At 41.5% G+C, this 21,528-nt stretch overlaps 1 protein-coding gene across 2 annotated transcripts in view; it reads right to left on the bottom strand.

Moving 5' to 3' along the window:
* The window catches only part of LAMA4 (laminin subunit alpha 4), a 106,054-nt gene that overhangs the window by 59,807 nt on the left and 24,719 nt on the right, over positions 1–21,528 (bottom strand). For both annotated transcript variants that reach the window (XM_074862325.1, XM_074862324.1), the window contains exons 3-5: positions 10,377–10,501; positions 6,277–6,357; positions 935–1,149 (exon numbers count right to left, since the gene is read on the bottom strand). In XM_074862325.1, the coding sequence (XP_074718426.1) occupies positions 935–1,149; positions 6,277–6,357; positions 10,377–10,501 (421 nt within the window). The remainder of the gene's footprint in view (positions 1–934; positions 1,150–6,276; positions 6,358–10,376; positions 10,502–21,528) is intronic.

A 21,528-nucleotide genomic window follows, 5' to 3' on the forward strand; every position in this document is an offset into this window, starting at 1 on the left:
ATCCCAGAGCACTTCAGAGGTCTGGGTTGAGTGCATGCTTTGACTGTATCTTACCTTCAAGTCAGACTGTGAGCTAGGAGTGATTCATCTCCCCCATTTGTGTTCTGTTCCTTGAGGAAAGGACCCTGGCAAAGAAATTAGGAGGGAGCCCCAAGGTTCTTGCTCTGTGAACTTGCATTTTGCCTTTAGCACTGGCTATTACTCAATGCTTTGAAAGAGGATGTAATCTTGTCTCCCAGAGCCAAAGTAAGGACAAAGGGCATGAGATCAAAGTCCTATTTGGATCGAGCTCTGTGTAAATTAGGAGAATAATTATATTAGAGGACATAAACCTCTGTGACCTTTCTGTGTTTTGGTAAGATCCTCTGGGTAGCACTTTACCAGACCCTGGAAGTACAGTCATCTCTGGTGTGGAAATACAGTAACCAGCAAGATTACACAGACATTTGGGAAATGCAGAATACATTACCAGTGTGAAAACTAGCAGAAACAGATCAGGGATTGGGTCAGGACAGGAAGGATGATCCTGTTCTCATAAAAAATGCTTTCAAGTCTTTAAGCACCATCAGTCAGAGTGGTCATTTTGGGCAGCGTGTGGTGTGAACAAACACAAATGTGAAGTCTCTGCCCAAAGAAGGCTTAGAGACCATTATTTAAAACAAGATGCAGGACACAACTGTGCCTACATTCATCCTGCCCAGGCATTTGAGATGTTAGAGTCTGGGGTCTGAGACTTCCTGGTGGGCAATGGAAAGAGTGCTAGTGCCTGGGATGATTCAACTGAACAGGCATCTAAATTATCCCACCAGCTAGGTGGCCAGGAGCACCCCCTGCCTCCCAGGACCACAGGTGTCTGATGACTGATTCGGACATCTCTGGGGGGTTATCCATAGACCATGCTGTGCTGCGTCTTGCTCGGCTCTGCTATACTAACCTGTACAGTTTTTAGCAAACCTGGCATCCCCATAGTAACCCGGAGCACATCGTTCGCACTTGAACCCGGTGGTGTTGCGCAGGCAGTTGCGGCACTGGCCAGTCACTTCATCACAGTCTTCAAAAATCAGGTTTGGGTCTGAGTTGCCACTGCAGTCACATTTCTTACAAGTGCTTCCAATTAGCAAAGGGTTCCCATAGTAACCGGGGGCACACCTGAAAGGAAGAGCAAGTCCAGTGATGATGAGCAATGACATTCCCATCTGCTGTACCGTTTTTATTCTGACCTTATTTATGTCACCAGGAATTGATGACGCTCTACAGCTACTAATGGACAAAGGGCAAATTAGGAGCTGTACTCCTGCAGAGGCTGTTTTGTGCTCTAATCTCAATCTGTACAGTTAGAGATTTTTCCCTTCTTGAACACTTCTGGTATTTCAATCACACCGGTCTGCATTATTATTTTTTAGTGTGTCTTTAGCAGTAAAATGATTTGTTCCCCATTGTTTTAAAATCTATGACAGAATGACCTTGGCAGAGAGGCAGCTCTAGTGTTTATTTTGGTCTGTTTCAGGTTTGGATCTCATCAACTATATTGTGTTATATAGGAAACTGGGGTGAGTGACTGAATTTCATGATGCTGAAACTCAGAGGAAGTTCAGACCTTATTTCCATTATAATGCATATAACAAAGTACTGACCATAAAAGGTTTATATAAATACTTCTATGGTGAGGCACTGGGATGGTTTCTGGCTTTTGCAAACCAGAACAGGCACTGAATCAGCCTCCATTTTTCAGATTTGTTTCATGTTAGCCTGCTGGCTGGGGGCAAAAGGCTGAGAGCAGCCAGCAGCCCAGGAGGGGAGGATTCCTCTGTAGGTTTGCAGAGGGAGAGAGGGAGGTGGGTAACAGCACCAGAGGGAAGGCCTGAAATGGGTACAAATTGCTTTTCATGTCTTGTCGCGTTGGGAAGCATTTCAGTTGAAAACTTGCTACATCTTAAAGTGGAACAGATGTTGAAACCATTGTGGTTTTTGAAAAGTCTAGCCAAACCAGCGATACTTAACATTCCTGGGTGACCAGTGGATCTAAACTATGACAACAGGTAATAGATTTGGTGTCATCATTTGGAAAGAAGGGAGTTTCTGCTGGAAGCAGGGATTGTGCTTAATCCTACAAGTTAGAAAAGGAACTTTTGCAAAACAACCAGTGAGATGAACAAAGCTAGCACCAGAGTGGGCATGGAGCAGCTTGCAGGAGCAAATCCTTGAGCAAGGGCTTTGCTGCAGGAGCTAGCAGCTGGAGCAGTGTGGAGCAGTGGCTGATGGACTGTAGGGGTCAGCTGGCAGGACAGGGGCAACCCATGCCATTCACGGTGTCATGGAGGGGTGGCAGGAGGGTCCATGACCCAACAGCCTGGGGCGCAGAGATCAGGGACTCATTCTCCTAAACCAGCAATGAAGAATTACTGCAGGGAGGGTGATAACTGTCTGATGTAGCAACTGCTGACTGGAGAAATCTGAGGATTGAATAGTTGCTGCAGTGATGTAGGTAAGGAGTAGTTATCGTATTTCATCCCGTTTTATCACCTTGTTGTCCTTGTCTTTTTTTCCCATCCATAAAGTCCTGTTTAAAGATGTTGTTTGTTCTGCTGTTTGTGGGCAGGGAGGGTGAGATCTCAGGCAGTTTAGTTTAATTTTCCCAGGTTCTGGCTGGGGACCTGAGCTGAGGTCTATTGTATCCTAAAATCTGAACATAGTCAAATCCAGGTTCTGCTATGTCTGAATGATGAGAATATGGGAGATCTGATATGAGCTTCCAGTTTTGATCTGTTCCTACATTTGCTGATTTTTTTATGTTTTAAATAAAGTAATTTCCTCAATGCTGCTTTGTTCATGTTCCAGTCCTGAACCCCCACAGTAAAAACACATAAAATTGTAAGCATCTTTATATAAACCAGCTGGCTGCCTCAAATACTGCTTTTGTCAATGCCAAAGACTCTGTTTCTGGCACTGTCAGAATCTTTGGTGCAGATCTTATCATTTGGGTGACCCAGATGTAAAGAATAAAAGTGTGACCTGGAGCTCTGTGCACCCCTCAAAGACTTGTAAATGTGACACTGAGCGCAGAGTGTGATTTAACTGACTTTGGTGGAGTCACTCCCCATTCCCATGGCAGTTAGAGCAGGCAGTGATGGGTAATGCTATTATTCAGTCATGCCAAAAGTCTTGCTATAATTTTCTCCTATTTCAGCCAATGTGAGATTGTAGTGTTTTCCCAAATTTCAGAATTTCAGTATGTTTATGAGGTTTGAACAAGAAAAAATATCTTCTGTGTTTTTTTAAAAAATAATGTGTAGAACCATTTGATTTTTTCTGAACTCTCAAAATCTTGCAGAGCTGCTTTTTCATTTTCTGTAGTTAGGTATTTTCCAAATGATTGTCTGTCTAACATGGCCACCAAGCACAGAAGCCACTGAGGAGTTCTGGAGTCAGACCAGTGTTTTGCTTACTGCTATCCAGCTCTGACCTTCAGCCAGCATCTACCAAAGACTGCATGCTATTCCCATCAGGCCCACAATGTCTGCCCTCTGATCAGGACAAGATGATTTTTTTTTCTTCTTTTCTGAAATATAGCCTTCAGTTTACTTGCCAGAAATATAGTGGACAGTTCCTCACATTCTCACAGATATATTTTGTAAGTGCTGCTTTTTATGGCCATCTGACTCATTTTTATTAGCCATATCTCCTCATCTGGAGTAGCTGCCTAAAACAAATAGAAACTTTTAGAGCTAAAGATAAATGTGTCACCTTCACTTTCCCCTTTCCTTTGTCACACAATGCATCTCATAGGGCTGAACTGCACTTGGCCTCTTTTGAATAGTTGGTAGCATGTGAGAAGAGCAGAGGGTGCTGGATGGAAACATACTGCTCCATCTCTGTACTTTATGGCCTGAAAAAGTAGAGGCCTGTGGTAAATGTCTTTTCCTCCGTTGTATCAATAAATGGCTTTTTGTTGCTAACAAAGAATATTTCCTCTCCTATAATAAAGCTGCTAAGGTATCTTTGTTTCATTTTGCAGCCATCTTTGCTTCCTGTAATTACCAATGAGTAAGAAATTAACTTCCTCTTCCCTGGCAATGCTAAAAGAACCTTTTTATCTATTCACTTTGGACACTAAAGTATCATTTGTTCAGATGTATTTTATCATTTGGACATTAACAAAACCTGGATTTCATCCATTACCACCTTAATGCCTTATTGCTGAAGTCTAGGAGCAAAATGATTCATTCCTAAATTTCGAATTGGGAAGCTGGTTTTCTCAGTTCCTAGCAAAGGCCTCCGTGATTTCACAACACCGTTTGCTGGCAAACATGAACTGGAGAGGTTTGTGCCAAGCCCCTGGAGCAGCACAAGAAAGCCCCCTGCACGAATGCCAGAGGAAATGAAGCAGATTGCCTCCCGGTGTGCTGCTCTGGGGATCCCACGCGCTGCCCGTGGAGGGGTGCCCGTGGAGGGGTGTCCTGCAGCTCACTGCTCCACGGCACCAGTCACCGACTGCTGGGGAGAGCTGGGAGGGAGAGCGGAGACCAGTGAGCAGGACGAAGCCTTCCTCTCCCTGGGGACACGTTTGGGCTGCAGGGAAGGGCAGGGGCAATGCCCCTTCTTGCTCAGGATCCCCCAGTCCCCCTGCCAGCCTGTTGACAGCATGAGAGCTGTCAGTGGGAGCAGGGAGTGGTGGCAGTGCCTAGTAGCAGCATATGTGAGGCAGGGACTTGCTCTTTAGCAAGTGGACAGGGACAAACAATGCATTTCTCATTAGTCTTTGAAACGTTCTTCGTCGTTTCTGACACAAATAGGAGTAGGACCAGGAGCCTACCAGAAGGAAAATCCTGTTTGCCAGTGCTTGCTGCTTACCCCAGCAGTTAGTCAAGAACTTAACACGGTGACCAGGACATGGTGATTTCTTTCTGTAGCTTTTTCTAACTCATTTACACAATTTTGCCTTCCTTGAGACAGACGCACTGTGTCAGGCTGGGTAGTGACTATTAGAAAACAAAGCTGATGCTATTTTCTTCTGTTACTATGCATCTGCTACTCATTTCATAGGATTTGAATTGCTTGTGGTCTAGGTTGACATTTTAATAACCATTAAGAAACCTCACTGACCTTTTAATTGTCTGCATTACCCTTTGTGTATAAATCTGACATTTTAGAAGAACAAAAGAATACAGCCATAAGCCTGGAAACAAGGGCGTTTTTTTTTATTTTTGTGCCATCTGTCTAAAGGGCTTTCAATATTGCTGTCACCATGTTAGTGATGCAGAGGTAATATGCTGATGTTTTTGCATCATCTGTAAGGGCAAAAGCCTTCATTCTTTTTTTCATCTTACCTTTTTCATATTGATTTCTCTTTGCATCTTAAGCATCCCCTTTCTCTCTTCTCTGATAGTTACGTTAAGTATCATTTGAATTCAAGATTTGCCCATTAATGACAGTGGACTGAAGTCTTAAATACTTCAGGGGCATTAAGGAAAAACAAAATGAGGTGTTCAGGGAAGCCAATGTCTGAACCATCCTATACCCCTCAGTCTTTGTGTTAGAACTGTTTTAATTTATTGGCTACTCAAGGAGAACTTCTGAATTATAATCAGGCCTCTGACATCCACTGAAACATCATCCATGTGTGTTCATAATGAGTAAGATGGCCCTTTACAAGATAGGAGAATAAGTTATATTTCTGCTGTATAGCTCCATTTATTTGTGTACTTTGTTATTTAGAGGATATTTACCAGAAGTTGTTTATGGGCATAAGGGAAAGTTGAAAAGCAACACTGGCGTTGGTTGTTTGCTTGACTTTCTTGAATTACGCCTGAGAAGTACATTTAAAATTTAACTAAAAAAGCTGCATCTGCCCATTAAGAATTTGACTAGATAATTGATTTTCTCCTTTGCTTTTGAAAAATTTATTTGGTGGAAGCCTGCTATATGTTTTAGAGTGGTGAACTGCAAGAGGCATCTATGTGGTAGTTATTTTTCACTTCAGCTGTTGTTTCTGATTTGTATTTTGTATTTTGATTTGTAAATTGTATTCCTTTTAGGAAGATCACCACATGAAGGTACACAAAGTGCAAGAACTTGATCAAAATGCATCAGATATAAATATCTGTCTTACCCTGACATGTCTCCACAGCAAGTTCTTATGGTTTTTAGTAGGAACTGAATGAGATCCTTTAACATACATGATTTAACCCGATGAAAACACATGCACAAGATTTCTTCCCTGTCCAGACTCTGGACTTCGGTATCGTTGTCCAGTAAGTCATGCTGTTAGTTTCTTACCTTTCACAGTTGGGTCCTGCATAGTTTTCCTTACAGACACAGCGCACGCCTCCACTTTTTCTGTAACAGGAGACTGCAAAGCTGGAATTTCATTAGAATGAATAGTTAGAATAGCAGGTAATGGCAAACACTTGGGAGTATTTCTCTATTACATTATGGACATTTGCTGTCAGTGTGAGCTCTGGCTCTTGGTTACTCATTGCTGAATAGCTATTCTTAACCTCTGTATGTTTTTCACATTATACCCCTTTAGTCTTTTTAATTATTGTGGAAAGCACTAATTGGTATATAGCATATGGAGCTATATAAATACAGATATATAGAAGTTCTTGTCTTGCAGTGTAAATCAGACATACCTGCAGGTTTTGATATACACATTTTAGATAAGGGACTTAAGATAAATGTGTATGGCATGTAAATTGCTTTCTGTCTCTTATTCTAAGGGGTAAAATATTGCTTATGAAAGACACCACAGTGAGCACTTCAGGAACTGAGATTCTGGAATGGGTGCAACAGTTCTCTATGCAAATCCTACAGTTTTCCTCAAATCCTATCTGGAAGTACTGAGTGGTGAAACCTGAACTCAGTGATGTCATCCTCATTTACAGTAACTGAGGCTGCTCTATCATCTCTCTGAGTAAGCTGGAAAGAGTCTGGGGCCCCTTCTGAGACCAACATGCCAAGTAGTGATACCGATTGCAGTAATGGCTTGGGCTGTATGTTCACTGCCATGATTCTAAATCATGGATTCCTTTGCTTTCTTAGGTTTTCAGGATTTAGCAAATGTTTAACTAAATATGTGTCCCAAGGAACAGCAGCAGCCAGATGTGGAAAGTGCAAATTGTATACACTTCAAACACAGTGATGGACATGGCTTAAATACATGTTCAGGAAAAAGACATACAGTCCTAAAGATATTTCCAGTTAGTTTGCAGTATGTGTGAGTAAATTCCTGCCAGCACTGGAATGCGTCCAGAGTAGTGAGTGGCAGCAGTTGTCAGCTTCAGGCTCATGGTTGCTAAAATGTAGGTCCTGAGTTGTGCAGTGCTGGGCAGCTGTGGCCAGGCTGCATCCCCTTCACACAGGACAAAAGACTCTGAGCGATGATAAAGAGCATGATCCTTGCACTGCTTGTTCCAGGAACGAGCAGCATTGAAAGGTGACAAGGATTCCTCCATAATTTTAGTTCCCACCAACATTTCTCAGCTGGTTGGACAACCAAGGTCAAATAAATCTGCGCCTGGATCTCTGCTGTCTCAAAACATTTCATATAATCAGAGAGAACATAAAATGAGATTTTTCTCACAGAATTCACAAATTAACTTCTGAAAAGCTTTTATGAGAACATATTGAGAAAATCACAACAGTTTGGCAGCCTTCCTCTTCTTTTACAGAGGCTAATTCCTGCACGTAGTTGAAAAGAAACACATTGTGGACTTGTTATGAAATAAGACTGAAGCTTCCCTGAAGTTTTACATTTTTGTGATCTTTTAGGAAAAAAAAGTTCATATAATTCCCTCAGGTTTGAAAAGAAGTAACATCTGCTGGACTGTGAAGCAATCTCCATCCTCCTTTTTTTATTCCCAAGAGACATCATTACGCTTCATGTGTAATGTCCAAAATTTCCCAGGATAGCAGATATGAAGATAGTCTGGTCAGAAAATCTAGAGACACACAGATGAATCCCAAGAAAAAATATGTATCTGATGAGTCTGTTAGTTTACAGATTTGGTCACTTTGTCTAACTATTATGAATTCACTGGCTATTTCCAAAGTAAAACAAAGTACAAAACAACATCCTTTGGATGTTCTTTATTTAAGGCTTTTAATGCTTCTCTGCTCTCTGGTAGAGTTACTGGTTTGCCTTAATATAAATGGAGTAGGATTAATGGAGGAAAAATGAAAAAAATAAGAAAGACTGTTGTTCTTTGAATTTAGTTATGCAAGGCTGAGTGTTGCTCAATCATTATTATTTGCCTGTTCCAGCCCCAGCTGAAGGCTACTGCTGTGGTCAGGCCTCTCTCATGCAAGAAGCTGAGCAGGCAATTTCTGCATGTTATTTAAGTAGGTGTATGAGGCAAATTGGGATCGGATATTCCTTCAACTATTGTCTTCAGGACTTTTCTGAGGGAAAACCCTGAAAAATTGAAGTGGATTTTTACTGAGGTAGTTTTAAAGGAGTGACACATCACAGAACATAGAATATCCTGAGATGGAAGGGACCCATGAAGATCAAGTCCAACTCCTATATTGCTGCTAATGTTGAAGCATCTGCATTCAGTCTGCTTGCAACTTTTGTTCTCCCTTCCCAATCCCATGCTGTTGTCCTTTTGGGTTTGAGGCTTCCTTATCTCTAGTGGTCTTGAATAGGAGAGGCATATGTCCCTAGCAGAAGGGCTAAGGAGCATGTTGAAGTGGGGAGTGCTCCTTGGCCTCTGCGCCCATCTCCCATTGCACTGGCAGAGATAGCCTGTCACTCAGGTGCCTGCTGGTCCCACCGCCCCGAGCCCCTCAAGGCTGACGGGCTGGCCAGCTCCCTGCTGTGGCGGGGCACTGCTGCAGAGCCTGGTGGGCCGCAAGACTGGGCAGGCAGATGGATGAATACAGACCCAGCCATGCTCTGTCAAATCACTCTGTAGGGAGGACAGACTAGACCTTGCTTGACTGATCATGCTTAGTAAAGACTGGATCTTGTGTGGGAGTGCCTCTTGTGCCGTGCAGGTTGTCGCTGAAAGAACAGCTCCTTACACTGAAGTGGGTGCTCTGTGCCCAACAGGTTAAAAAAAAAAAAAATCACTTTCTTTTGCTAAGGAAAAAGCACTGCTTCTGACTGTTGTATTTCTACTATTTCTGGCATTACAGCCACTACTGAAACTGGAGAAAGTGGTCTGCTTCATCTGTGAGCTTACTCACTCCTAAGCCTTTTTACATATGAGCAAAGCCAGGTTCTTCCCCTGCCTCTGGAGTATTTTTATCTCTAATCCAGGCAAATCTGCAGTTTTTCAACAATAGCTGTTCTCCACCCCACAGCCCTCCTCAGATATCTGCAGCTCACTGCGAAAGCCAAGAGGTGATCTGTGGGAGTTTGGATGGAGTAATTTTGCTCCATTGCCATTTTTAGCTGCAGCTGAGCAAAATGCAGCTCATCTCACCTTAAGGCTGTATGAGTAATCCTATAGCAACTGCAAACAAACACAGTGAGGAAAGTCCCCTTTGCTGAGAAGCCCTGCTGAAAGCAGAATGGGAAATGACACAAGGGGAGTATATAGCTCACTAAAAAATAGTTTCAATCCATTGGCAAGTATTTACTAGCACCTCCTCTGTGCACTATAGTGGGATTTGCATAGGTGCCTCTCTCCCAGAGCACAGACCTCAAGCAAGAGGAAGTTGATAATTTCTTACAGCTGCATTACTGATGTGACACTAACAGTTTCTAGTAGTTGGTCAGGGTTTGTAGTTATTTGTTTCTTCTGAAGGCACAAAGTGGATAACAGTTGGAGTTCTTTGGCTTGGTCTTGGTTTTCTGTCAGGCTTTGGAGTTTCTTACCCAAAGGTAGCTGGGCATCCACTGAAGGGGCACTGTACCTGCCACAGGGTCCTCCAGTCCTTTCCTTTTAACAGGTACTGTACTGACCAAATCCAGCTGCTGTTGACTCAGGAGACTGCCAGGTTATGCTTTTTTGTGGTTGGTTTTATCCTCCAGAGGTCATGGATTGATCTTTCTGTTTGTCTGTCTGTCTCAGCCACATACATCTCTGAAACCACCTTCCTCAGGAATTGGTCTTTAAGGGATTCTTAAAAGTAACCAGACAGCTGAATAATCTCTCTTACATAAAAGAGGGTAAACTTGAATTTGCTCAAATATTTTTTTCCTCCCTCTTGGTAAGAATTGATATGAGCTCTTAAGGATATTTTACACCTTCTAAATGAAATGCTGTTCCCTGTGGTTATAAATGTGAGCAGCTGGTAGTCCTCTTATTTTCCCCTGGATGGCAAGGGCAGCAGTCTTTGCCTCCTGCATCCAGGAAGGGATGCTGACCCCACCTTGGAAAGGGCCAAAGCCAGCCCAAATCAAAGAGAAGCAAAGACTCTTTACATACTTGGCAAGTGCTGGCAGGGGGCAGGGGCAGGGCTGGCAGAACGTGGGCACTCCTCTGACAACGTCACCAATGAAGCCATCTGGACATTGCTCGCAGTGCTGTCCTGTTGTGTTTCTCTGGCAGTCCTTCAGTGGAAAGAGAGAGGATGGTGAAAGTTAAACAGAGGTGGTGCCTAATTCAGAAATAATTCATGTAGCTGGAGTCCCAGCCAAGCAGAATAGGGGCTGATGCCAGACCTCGACCCTTCAAGGCATTGACAGATGCAGTCAAACCAGCTAGCACTGCTGCAAATAAAAATGCTATAAATGATTACACTGGCCATCCAGCAAGAGTTGGCAAGGTGCTCTACAGGACAGAACAGACATATGTGCCTGCCAGGTGCTGGAGCAGAAGCAGCACTGCCTGTTGTCAGAGATGTCAAAGGTACTCAGGTGTAGCCAGCAGCCCTGTTTTGAATTGCATGTGCCAGCAGGAAAAAATCCCTTTTACTGACACCAAAAAAAAAAAAAAGAAAAATATCTGCTTGTAGATACTAGCAACATATTTCAGCCTAGATACAGGTTTCAGCAAGGCTGCTTCTTGAACTTGATGACTGGAAAAGAGCATCGGGGCAATCTGCCTGCAAATGGTGGCTAATACACCAGTGGCTCTGATGTTTTTCTCCTGAGATGAAAAGTGTTACAGCATGAAGGGATGTGTTATTACTACACCTTGTTCTCAGCCTTAAAGGAGGTCCACTTAATGAAGGGAAGAAGTAGGAGTCTTCTATAAGTGGCCTTTCTATAAGATATAGAGCAGCTGTACAAAATGTCGCTCACTTTACAAGCAAGCTTCATCTCCATGGTTTAATGTTTGTGAGGAAATAAGCTTCCTCATGCCGAGGGAAACTGATCACCAGCTGATATTGTTGGGACTCCATGGAAGTAAATCAAGCTGTGGTAATTCATACAGAATATTTTTTCCAAAATATTTCATGATGCTAAGTACAAAATTGTGCCTCTCAGATAATATTTTCTATCACAAAAAAATGTCAAGGTTTGCTGTAAACAGTTCTAAATAGATTTAAGTCAGTATTGTTATATCTTTGTTTTGCACTTAGGTGCCACAGGTTATGTGGGTTTTCCCCCTAGGCACCGGGCAAGGTGGTGGGTGACCGGTGCAGAGTGCATGAACAGTGCTCCTGCATGCTGCAGGACTCCTGCAGATTCCTGTCCACCTTTCCACTTCAGCAAAATACCCAGAAGTTGTCATCAAACCCCCACAACCCTCCAAATTCTAGCTGTCTCACTGAATTACTTTAAAAGAGTAGAAAAGGTACAGAAGTGCTTTTCTTTCTTGCAACTGTGCAATGAGTTTTGCACTGTCCCTGAATCAGAACTCTCCAGTCACACCATTTTGTACTGATACAGTACAGATGCAAATAGCTCTGCAAGGCTTGAGGCAGCAAGGAGTCAGCTCCATGGCAGAAATATGTGAAGAAGTACTCTGTCAGTGCATATTTCCTGTGGTTTTGGGTTAGCGTGCTTGATTCTTTTCTCTTCTGACCTACAAACAGCGGATCATGGAAGCTGCAGACTGATGGATATGATTTCCATCCCTGGTAAGATGACAGTGTCTATAATAAAGAAGATCTCTGAGTACATGACTAAGCATCGTCTAATTCAGGAACTTCTTCTTCACTAACCTTCTGGGTAATGGTGCAAATAAGCAAGTGTATGAAGGGGAGCCAAAGGACATAACATATCTGGACTTTCAAAAAAGCCAACTAAGTTGTCAGGGGACTTGAAGAAAGTTTCTTTTACAAACTGAAAGCAGATAAAGACTAGGAAGGAAGGGTAGGATGTAACAGTCACTTTTCAGAATTGGGAAGAGTTACTATTGGGATCACCTAGGCCTTGGTGCTGACACCAGTTTGGTTCATTATTCACCCGTGTGTTACAGAGACCAAAAATGGTAGGGCAGCTCAGCTGGAAGAGAAGGGCTGGCAGGGTGTGTTTGGGTTATGTAAAATTGCAAAGTTGGTAAATAAGCTGAATGCTGCACAATGGTTCACACAAATCCTTCAATACAAAAGCTGAGGGGCACTGACTTGTAAAGGTACTTCTCTACACAGAAGGTAGGACACTTGTGCAACTTGCTGCCAGGAGGTGACAGTTTTTGCAGGGACAAAAAGGGGTTTCCTAGAGAAATTCATGGGCAACAGATTTATAAATAGATGTTAAAAAGACTCAGGAGGTATGTACATATCGCTAACATACCCTAATACAGCAGTTGTGGATGCTGGTAGAGTACGAAACAGAGACTTCAGAAATGGGCCAGGCTAGGTGCCGTCCCCAAACAGCATCTCCTATTGCCACCACTGGAGACCCAATATGGGCTGCAGAGACCTTCAGTTGGGCCTGGCAGGGGATCTCTTATGCTATGTTCAGAGCTGGCGCAGGTGCTAGGAAATGACTGTGGTGCTCCAGTTTATTCTCCAGCACTTGTTTAATCCTACCACAGAAGTCACTGTGCTGTCAACAGATGGTGGTCCCTGGGATAACAGGAAAGCTGGGTGTCGGATTTCAGGAGTGCTCACAGCAGGAGGGAGCTCCCCAGAGCAGGTCATGGGGCACCTCAGCCTCTCTGCAGTTGGAGCTTCTTCCGCAGTGCCAGGCTTAGGTGGCTGGGCTCAGCTTACCAGTTTTTCATCTGAGCCAGTCCCTACAGATCTGAAACTCACTTTCTACTCCAAACATGGTGTGTTCTTTGAAGAAAAGAGTATGAGGAGAGAGGAATGTGACTAGGGAAGACATTTAATGAAAACAGCCAAGTTTCATTTGCACAGGCATCGCTAAATGAGTTTTGTATACTAGTATTGTAACTTTGATTTAGTGGCAGAATTTTTTCCTGGTAACATTGGTGGTTTTTGGTTGGGTTTTTTTTTTTGTTTTGTTTTTTTGGTGTGGGTTTTTTTGTTTGTTTGTGGTTTTTTTTTCCCCTAAGTCTGTGTCCAGATATCCTCAATCTACATTGAACGGTGTCATTTTAGTAAAGGACACTCACCCTTGTGAAAACACATCTGATGTTTTTTAGCCAATCTTCCCTATTTGAATCCCATTAAAGCTCCCCAGTTAGGACTCACTAGTTTAGCTCAGACCCTTTTTGATTCTAGAAGACTTTGTCTTGCTGCACGTTTTATACTCATACAGAACCCATCACACAGCAATTACTCATTTCTACAGGGCTGTGATTTGGCCAGGTAACTCTACAGCAAGTAGAATATGATAAAGAAAGGAAAAAAGTCAATCTCTTTTTCCATGAATCTTTAAATAGATTAGACACCACTAGCTGCAGAGCTAGAGGTGGTTTTTCATAGTAATATTTGCTGTAAAGATGAAAGTATTTAGTATACAGAAAACCAGAAGATTATTTTAACTAAAAAGCTCTAAAATGAGAGAATACAGAAAGCTTGACTAGGAGGAAGAGAAGGAGGAGGAAAGAAACTTGGTGAGAGCAGAGAAACTGAGAGCAAATGAGGGCAGAGTGGCACACAGCCACTAGGAAGATGTCCAGATCTCACTCACACTCCTCTCTGATGAGAGTGCACTAGCTGTGAGGCACATGGCATGAGCCAGAAAACACGGGAAGCCTAATAGTTTTAAAAATAGTTTGCATTTGTCACTATGCAAGGAAAAAGTGATGTTAATATATCACAAGAGAGAGATGAGAGCGTGGGCACTGAGCGCTCGAAGAGAAAGAGCAATCCTGTATCTGAAGCACTGGTGGAGGCCTTAGGTCGGCTGCATTCTGTTTTGGACTGCATTCACTTGTAGCCTTCATCATGCTCTTTGTGCTCTGAGCAATTCATTTCACCTCTCCTGTCCTCAGCTCTCCAAACAACACGTGGATATTATCAGAAGAAATCTGTTACTGGTTTCCAAAGCTCAGATACTACTCTGATGAACAGAGCAGGGCAGCAAATGTTGGTCCTTAAGTCTGCAGTGTTTTTCATCTTCTAAACTGAAGGAAAGTGCTAAAAGGCCCTTTTACCCCAAAGACCCTCTTAGCTGAGTGCTTGAGGCACTTTTGTAGTTTTTCTCTGGTTAGTGATTATGTAAAAGTGGCTTTATCTTATTTAACAAGTGAAAACTCCTGTGGACATTTAGAATCATATTTTTACAGTGATAAAAAAGTGTCCTTATATTTTTTGTTCCATTAGCTTGCATCGCCAACAAAGCTGCTGACTGCAATAAGCCTGGGAGCCATCTCTGAAGGCAGGGAGGACACCCTCACTGCACCTCATGGGTGATTCTCAGCACTGGGTGGCACTGGCTTGGTAGTTTGAGAAAAGCATTTGCTTCTAAATGGATCACTTCTGACAGAGAAATAATGATGAAGAAAAGAATGGAATTCCATTTATTGTATTTTAAAGAAGTGCTTTGCATGGGCTTCTCTTGGTCCTGGTATTCATACGTGCTTTAGAATAAAAGACATCATTTATGGTTGATGTTAGCAACCGGGCTATGTATGGGATTGCTCATAGCCTTCCCTGTCTCAGTGGTTCATTCAAATGTACTCACAAAATTATAGAAATATGTTTGCTGATATTGGTGTCTACTTTTTTTAAATAAAGAAACTCAGTATATAGTTTTTGTTTTGGTTTCCTTTGAAAAACAAGAAAGACTGAAGTAAAAATCTCTAGAAGATATGCAGTGATATGTATCTTAGGACCTCAAACACTGAAGTTTAGAAGAAAATTGCTGCCTATCTTTGTACAGAGCAGAGTGAGATATAGTAAAGGTCACAGAAACAGATACAACCATGCAGTTAGAAATATCGCAACTAGGCTTTATAATACTCTGCTTTTTTTGTAAACTGTTTCAAATTGCAGGAAGTTAAAATTCTAAGCTCAATTTTTTCCATATGCCCATGTTAATACAACCTTTATTTTGATAAAGCAGAAGTCAAGGCAGAGGTGTCCCTTCCTCATGGACACTTCAGCTTCAGGAGATGTAATCCAATATAATAGCAGCCTGGCTTCTAAAAGCTCCTATACGAGACTATAGCATATAATAATTCATCCCTCAGTACACCAGCAGCAGCTTGTCAGGTGACAGAGTGGCTGGAGTGTATTTTCCTATGTTAGAAAATGCCTCAGCTGGTCCTGCTACTCTGTTCTCACTGAGTACCATCAATCAGGGTGGGCATTTCTACCTGGCCCTTACTGTAACTATCTATACCTTACACACATGAAAAGCACATTAAAAGGTGCTGTGGGAGAGAATGATTATCAGCACTGAGCTTCTGAACTGGTTTGCTTGGAATGTAAAGCTGGAACCACTGTTCTATGACCACAGAGCACTTCATGTGATGCAGTTCTGCTCAGTACATACACTTGTGCACAAATAATAATGAAAAATTTGTTGATTCTCTTCAGGCAATGGTACTAGGACAACTTTCCCAGCACAAGACAAACATGCTTTTCTGTAAATGAATATAACTGAAAATCTGAGAGGTGGGAATCTGACCCACCTAATTTAGGAACCTGAACTTAAGAGAGAAGAGCTCTGTCTAAAGGTCTTCAATGGCACCATCTTCATTAAATGTGCCATTTAGGCAGTTATAGGGAAATTATTTCATTGGATGGCTACACAGTACAATTTAGGAAGGCTGAACCTCCTCCATAGGAAACAGATAGCAGCCTGGTTTTCTGTGTACCCTATAAAGTAAAAGAAAGAGTAGTGCTGAGCACCTGTGTTAGACACCTAATGCTGGATGGAATGGGGAGTCTCCAGGGGCAACCAAAAGTTAATACTCAGCCCTACCTCTTGTAAAGTTAGTACAACAAAAAAAAAGCCCAAAATCCTAGGTTCTTAAATAGGATCTCTGAAATCTGGAAGTGTCCTCAAGCCCTGGTTAGGAATTCTAAATAGTACTTTGCAGCTGAAAACAGTCATTGTTACAATATAGCAGGAACATTGCTGTGCAGTCTGTCTGTATTTATTGCTAGGCCAGTGGATTGGCCTGAGGTATAACATCTGGATGTAGATTTCGACTTCCCCAAATTTGGGAGATACCCTCATATCTGAGGTTACAGAACCGCATAGTATTGCCCATGCCAGCACACCAGAACTCATTGCTGTCCCAAAGTAATAACAGTAAAAAGAATACTTCAGCATAATGGTATGATGCATGATTTATTTTTTTCATCTTTGAGGTTTATGATTTCAAGCCTTCTCTCTCCAGCCACTGTGAATGAGATGCAGTATTAGTTTTCAGAATTTCTTGTAGAAGAAGAAGATGAAGCACTGAAAGGAAACACTAAATATTGCACAACTTTTAGTGAAGTAAAGACAACTGTCAGCCTAAAATAATAAGAATAGCAAAAAACTAATTTCCTGATCCAGTTTGGGTTAACATACCCACTCTGTGTAGAACTTCTCCTGTATTAATGAGTGAAGTGTGAGCTGATGTCTTTCCAAAACCACCCGGCCCTCTATTTTCTCTATCCGTCACTTGTCTGAGCTAACTGTGGCTGATCAGGCGTGACAGCAATGGCAGCCCTTCCTTGCAGTCTTGGCCTGACTTCCTACATGCCTCTTATACAGGCTGTGCGGGGAATGGAAGCAAGGTGGTCGCATGTTGGGGTTCGCTGTGGCAAGTTTTCGACAATAAACAAGTAGGAAAACAAATACTAAGTTTAAACATAGCTAAGAGGGAGGGAGGGAAATATCTATATCTGAGAAAATGAGTTTATTAACACTAATGCTTTTGACTACTGCGTACTAAAACACTCTGGGGAAGAGAAGGGCTGCATTTCAGCACCAGGCTGTTTTAGTTCTGGTTAGCTTTCCAAATATGTATTACCAAGGTCACTATAGATATATGTAGTCCGCCTTTAGAGAAAGAAAGAGTGAGCCATAAGCTGCAAAGCTCTTCGTGAAGTCAGAAGTACCTAATAAGCTGGGGAGTTTTGCTAGCTCCCTGCTGCTTTTTGCTCATGCTTGATGGATGGTTGTAGATCCACTGGCGATTCTTCAGACCTGCCTTGGCAATCGTGTGGGACATATTATCCTCTCAGGCAGAACTGCCAAATCCATTCCAACCTTTCCACTCAGCTGTATACCCAAAAGCTTAAACACAAATCACTTACATGACAATATGCTCTACTGTAAAAAATTCCATAAAGGCTGGAAAGGATACCAGCGAATTTATCCTCTCCACTGTTATGATCCTTTGGTCTTTCTTCTTCCAAAAAGATCATATTTATTTATTTACTTATTTATGAGCAATCTTTGGAAACCTTATATACACACTGATCAAATATATGGAACTGAGATGATAACAAAGCACTTAGAGATTTTTAGGTAGACACCAACAAATTTACCCTCCACCTTCTGCTGTAGTGTTTTCTCCAGACTTAATTCTTCTGCTCTATGTGTTTTCATGCATTTATGAAGATTTAAACTCCATTAACAGCAGAAATCTCAGAAAGGACACTGATAATTCCGTCCAACAGAAGTTTCTTCTGGATGTCCAGCTTTGTAATTTTTAAATCCTTTCACCCTTTCAACCCATTTTACTGTGTTCATCTGGAGTCATTGCCACAGTACATTACAGTCACCTCAGGCAACTTCCTTCCCTAGTTTATGTAATCACAGTTTTTAATATGGTAAAGCCCTGCCCGTTATACTACTTGCATATGTTATGAGACCTCATTGCTTTAGACAAGCTGTTTCATCTCTATATGCCACTCATTTCAGAGTCGACCATCATGGCCACTCTGGCATTCTACTCAAGTCATTTGAAGCCCACTCCCATGTTTGAATTTTCAAATGTTGGACCATCAGTGGTGGTGCTGTAAAGAAATAGCTCAGCTGTAGGTTGCTGAAGGGGTAGGGTCTGGGGGATGGGCTTTATGCAGGAGAAATGCATATCACACTGTCTGCAGACTGCCACTTGCAGCTGTTACAGTTTCACCCAGTTAACATACATATACGCATGTTTCCAAAATAAAAAGCTAGAGGGCCCTACAAGTGACTTTGTTTTCTCATCTTAGCCAGGATTGAGAAAACTATATTAAAAGTCGAAAGTCTAAAATGAATACAAGGAATTGGTGTTTCTTCCTCTACTAGCCTTACATGCATCACCAGATAATGTCTTTGAAATGAAGCATTATTTGACATCTCTACTGTATTATACCATAAATGGAGCTTACACTGTGCTGGCTGCTCTTCTAACACTTGGGTATTTTTCTCTACTAACAAAAAGGACTGAGTGGCTCTTCAGTTTTAATCACAGGACCACATGACTGATTTCTGCACCAGTTTTATATGGACATCTATACAAGAAAGGCTCTGTCTGCAATAATTTCTTCTGTCTGGTTAACTAATGAGATTGCTGATTCATGGATTGTGTCATTCAATAAGCTTCTGAAGACTCGTGGATTTGATTTACACTCTGTGAATAAGCTGCGAGAAGTTTTGAAACAGAACCCTAAGATAGATATTTATGTCAGCAGAAATTAAAGATGTGAGTACTTTACCCTAAGGCGTCATTAATAGGGGTTTAATTTTATTTGATTTCAAATTCAGGGCACAGGCCAATAAAAATATCATTAATTTGTATGTTGTGGGAACTACATTAGCCGAATTGATTTGGGGGATTTGCATAATATGGTGGTCTTAGAGCACTGTATGGAGTCCGACCCTTATATTTCATCCCTTTTGAAGTAGAGTACTTTTTCATTTCCAGACTGCCCGGTTCATTTATTCAGTTCTTATAGATTAGTTATTACTTAAACTACACAAAATAATTATCTACCAACTGAACACAATGTTATCATTACTTTCATGTTGTCTTACATCGTCAGCAGAGTTAATTTACAAAATATTTTTTTTTCCATGTTTAAATCATTCTATTGTGTGAATAAACAGGCAGACATAGAAACATCTGTGACTCATGGTTAGGGTAAGGTGGTGCCAGTGGAGAGTCCATAAATGATAAAAATTTAGAACACTGTTACATCTCAGAAGCAGGGAGATAGCAGGTTTATACTGATAGAAATGGAGGATGACAACAATAACAATATGGGATAAATACAGAATGTCTTTTTTCTTTTAGCAGCCTATTAAAAACTAACTGACTCCAGAAAGTCTTACGTCTTACTATCAGGTGTGGTGGTTACCACTGCAAAAATTGTTGGAGTAATTTGCCTAAAAATTTGAGGACAGAGAAAATAGTGATCTCTCCATACCATGTGGTCCTACCTGTTTGCAGAAACTCCCAGCAAGCTTTGACCAGATTTGTTCCTGTGCTTCTCCAGAATGGTCCTTAGGGAAGTCTGCTTTGTCCACTGATTTTAATACGAGTCACATTACCAACCATCAGCTCTCCTTTTCCCAAATTACTTGCATTCATTCATCTAGCATGCTTCTTCCTACTGTAATTCAAGTTACATCTTTCCTTCTCTAAGCTTTTCTTCTCCCAGGCTTTCAGTCATATTTTGCAGTTTACCAATTTCATCAGTCTTCCCATCTTCCCTGGAAATTTCCAAATCCTCAGGAAAGTCTTGTTAATGCAGTCCCCATGGGCATCTCTGATTCTGTTTTATGCTATCAAACCTTCAAAACCCATTTTCATTCTGCTCTTGCACCATGTACTCTCCCTTTCACTCTTATTTCACTTAAGCCTTTTTGCTGTTCCTCTTTATTCAGAAGTAAATGTCCTGATCTTAATGGCTTCTTAAATCATTCAGATAAGCCATCAAATGGCTTATTTGAACTCAAGTAGTAAAATGGGGTTTAGCTCTTAGTTTTGTTCTTTACTACCTGGCCAGCTCCAAGAGTTTAGTATCCCAGAGAGATGCCAGTCAGGAATGTACATATACTTTCAGGTTATTTCCTGCTGATACAGTAACTTCAGTTTTGTTTTGTTTTTTTCCTGAACCCTTATTTTTGTAGAAGACAGGAAATAAGTCTTCTGTTGTGTTTGTAAACTGAGGATATAATGACTTCCCTATCTCATATATTCTACTACAGAAACTCTGGTCACCAGAGTCACCAGAAGCAGACATTTCTCAAGATCTCTCTCTTGTTCCCGTGTCTTCAATTGGAAGTTTCCTCTTGCCATCATTGTCACTGGACACTAAGGGGACAATCATCCCATGATCAAAAGCCTTGTACACGTGAAAGAGAATAGCTGAGAATGCCTTGCAGTGTAAAACAGCTTTTAAAAATTTAATATTAAAACACCAAGCGAATATGTGTTCTGCAGAAACCAGCCAATCCTAAGCACACTACTGTGGCCAAGCATTAATAATTGTTCCTGGCCTGAACAGCTGCACTGTATTCCTCCCTCAGAAATAAAAACAGTAGGAGATATGCCATGGAGCATGGCTTTATGTATTTGTATAACTGAAAACTTGATAGAGGCTGCAATGATGCAAAGTATGTGAGTATTATCAGGCCATTTTATGAAGAGACAAACTGAGGGCAAAGGTTTATGACTTGTCAAAAGTAACACATGGCAGAGGAAGGAGCTCTGGGCTCTACTCCTGCTTTACAAGCCTGTAAAGGGTACACTAGTGCTTAGTTCTTGCTATGTGGTTTAGATACATTACAGTATTAACATCCATCCTTTTTTTAGTGTATTACTGCTCTGATTTCCCACTAGTAATTTGAGTCAGTTTTACTGGATGGATTTTTGCTCTGGAGCTACAAGTGATCAACTACTAATACTAACTCACAGCTTTCTGTATGAGCTGATACTGAGTGAGATCAAACATATGGAAAATTGTAATACTACCTTGGAGTTCAACACGCTTTTCCCTTGGTGTAATATTTCAACCTCCCCATGTTGTTCCTTCACAGCAGGAGGCTGCCATGCAGCAGAATTACTATGGATAACACATGTATATACACTCACAGGGTCACTCACCATTGTAAATTGTTTATATGATATACAGCACTGTATTCATAAAGGGGAGAATGAAATGTGTTTGAATTTATACATTTTTTTCTCCAGAGGTATACAAAATTCTTTCTATATTTCTGATGGACTAAAAAATTTCCCCAGTATACTGACTCTCACAAATACTACATGCAGGAAGTGTTTTGAATCTGCAGAGGTAATTTAAGTAAGTGAGAATAAAATTTGGCCAGAATAATCT

Source organism: Strix uralensis, chromosome 3 (assembly GCF_047716275.1).
Source record: "Strix uralensis isolate ZFMK-TIS-50842 chromosome 3, bStrUra1, whole genome shotgun sequence".
In the NCBI taxonomy this organism is placed as follows: domain Eukaryota; kingdom Metazoa; phylum Chordata; class Aves; order Strigiformes; family Strigidae; genus Strix; species Strix uralensis.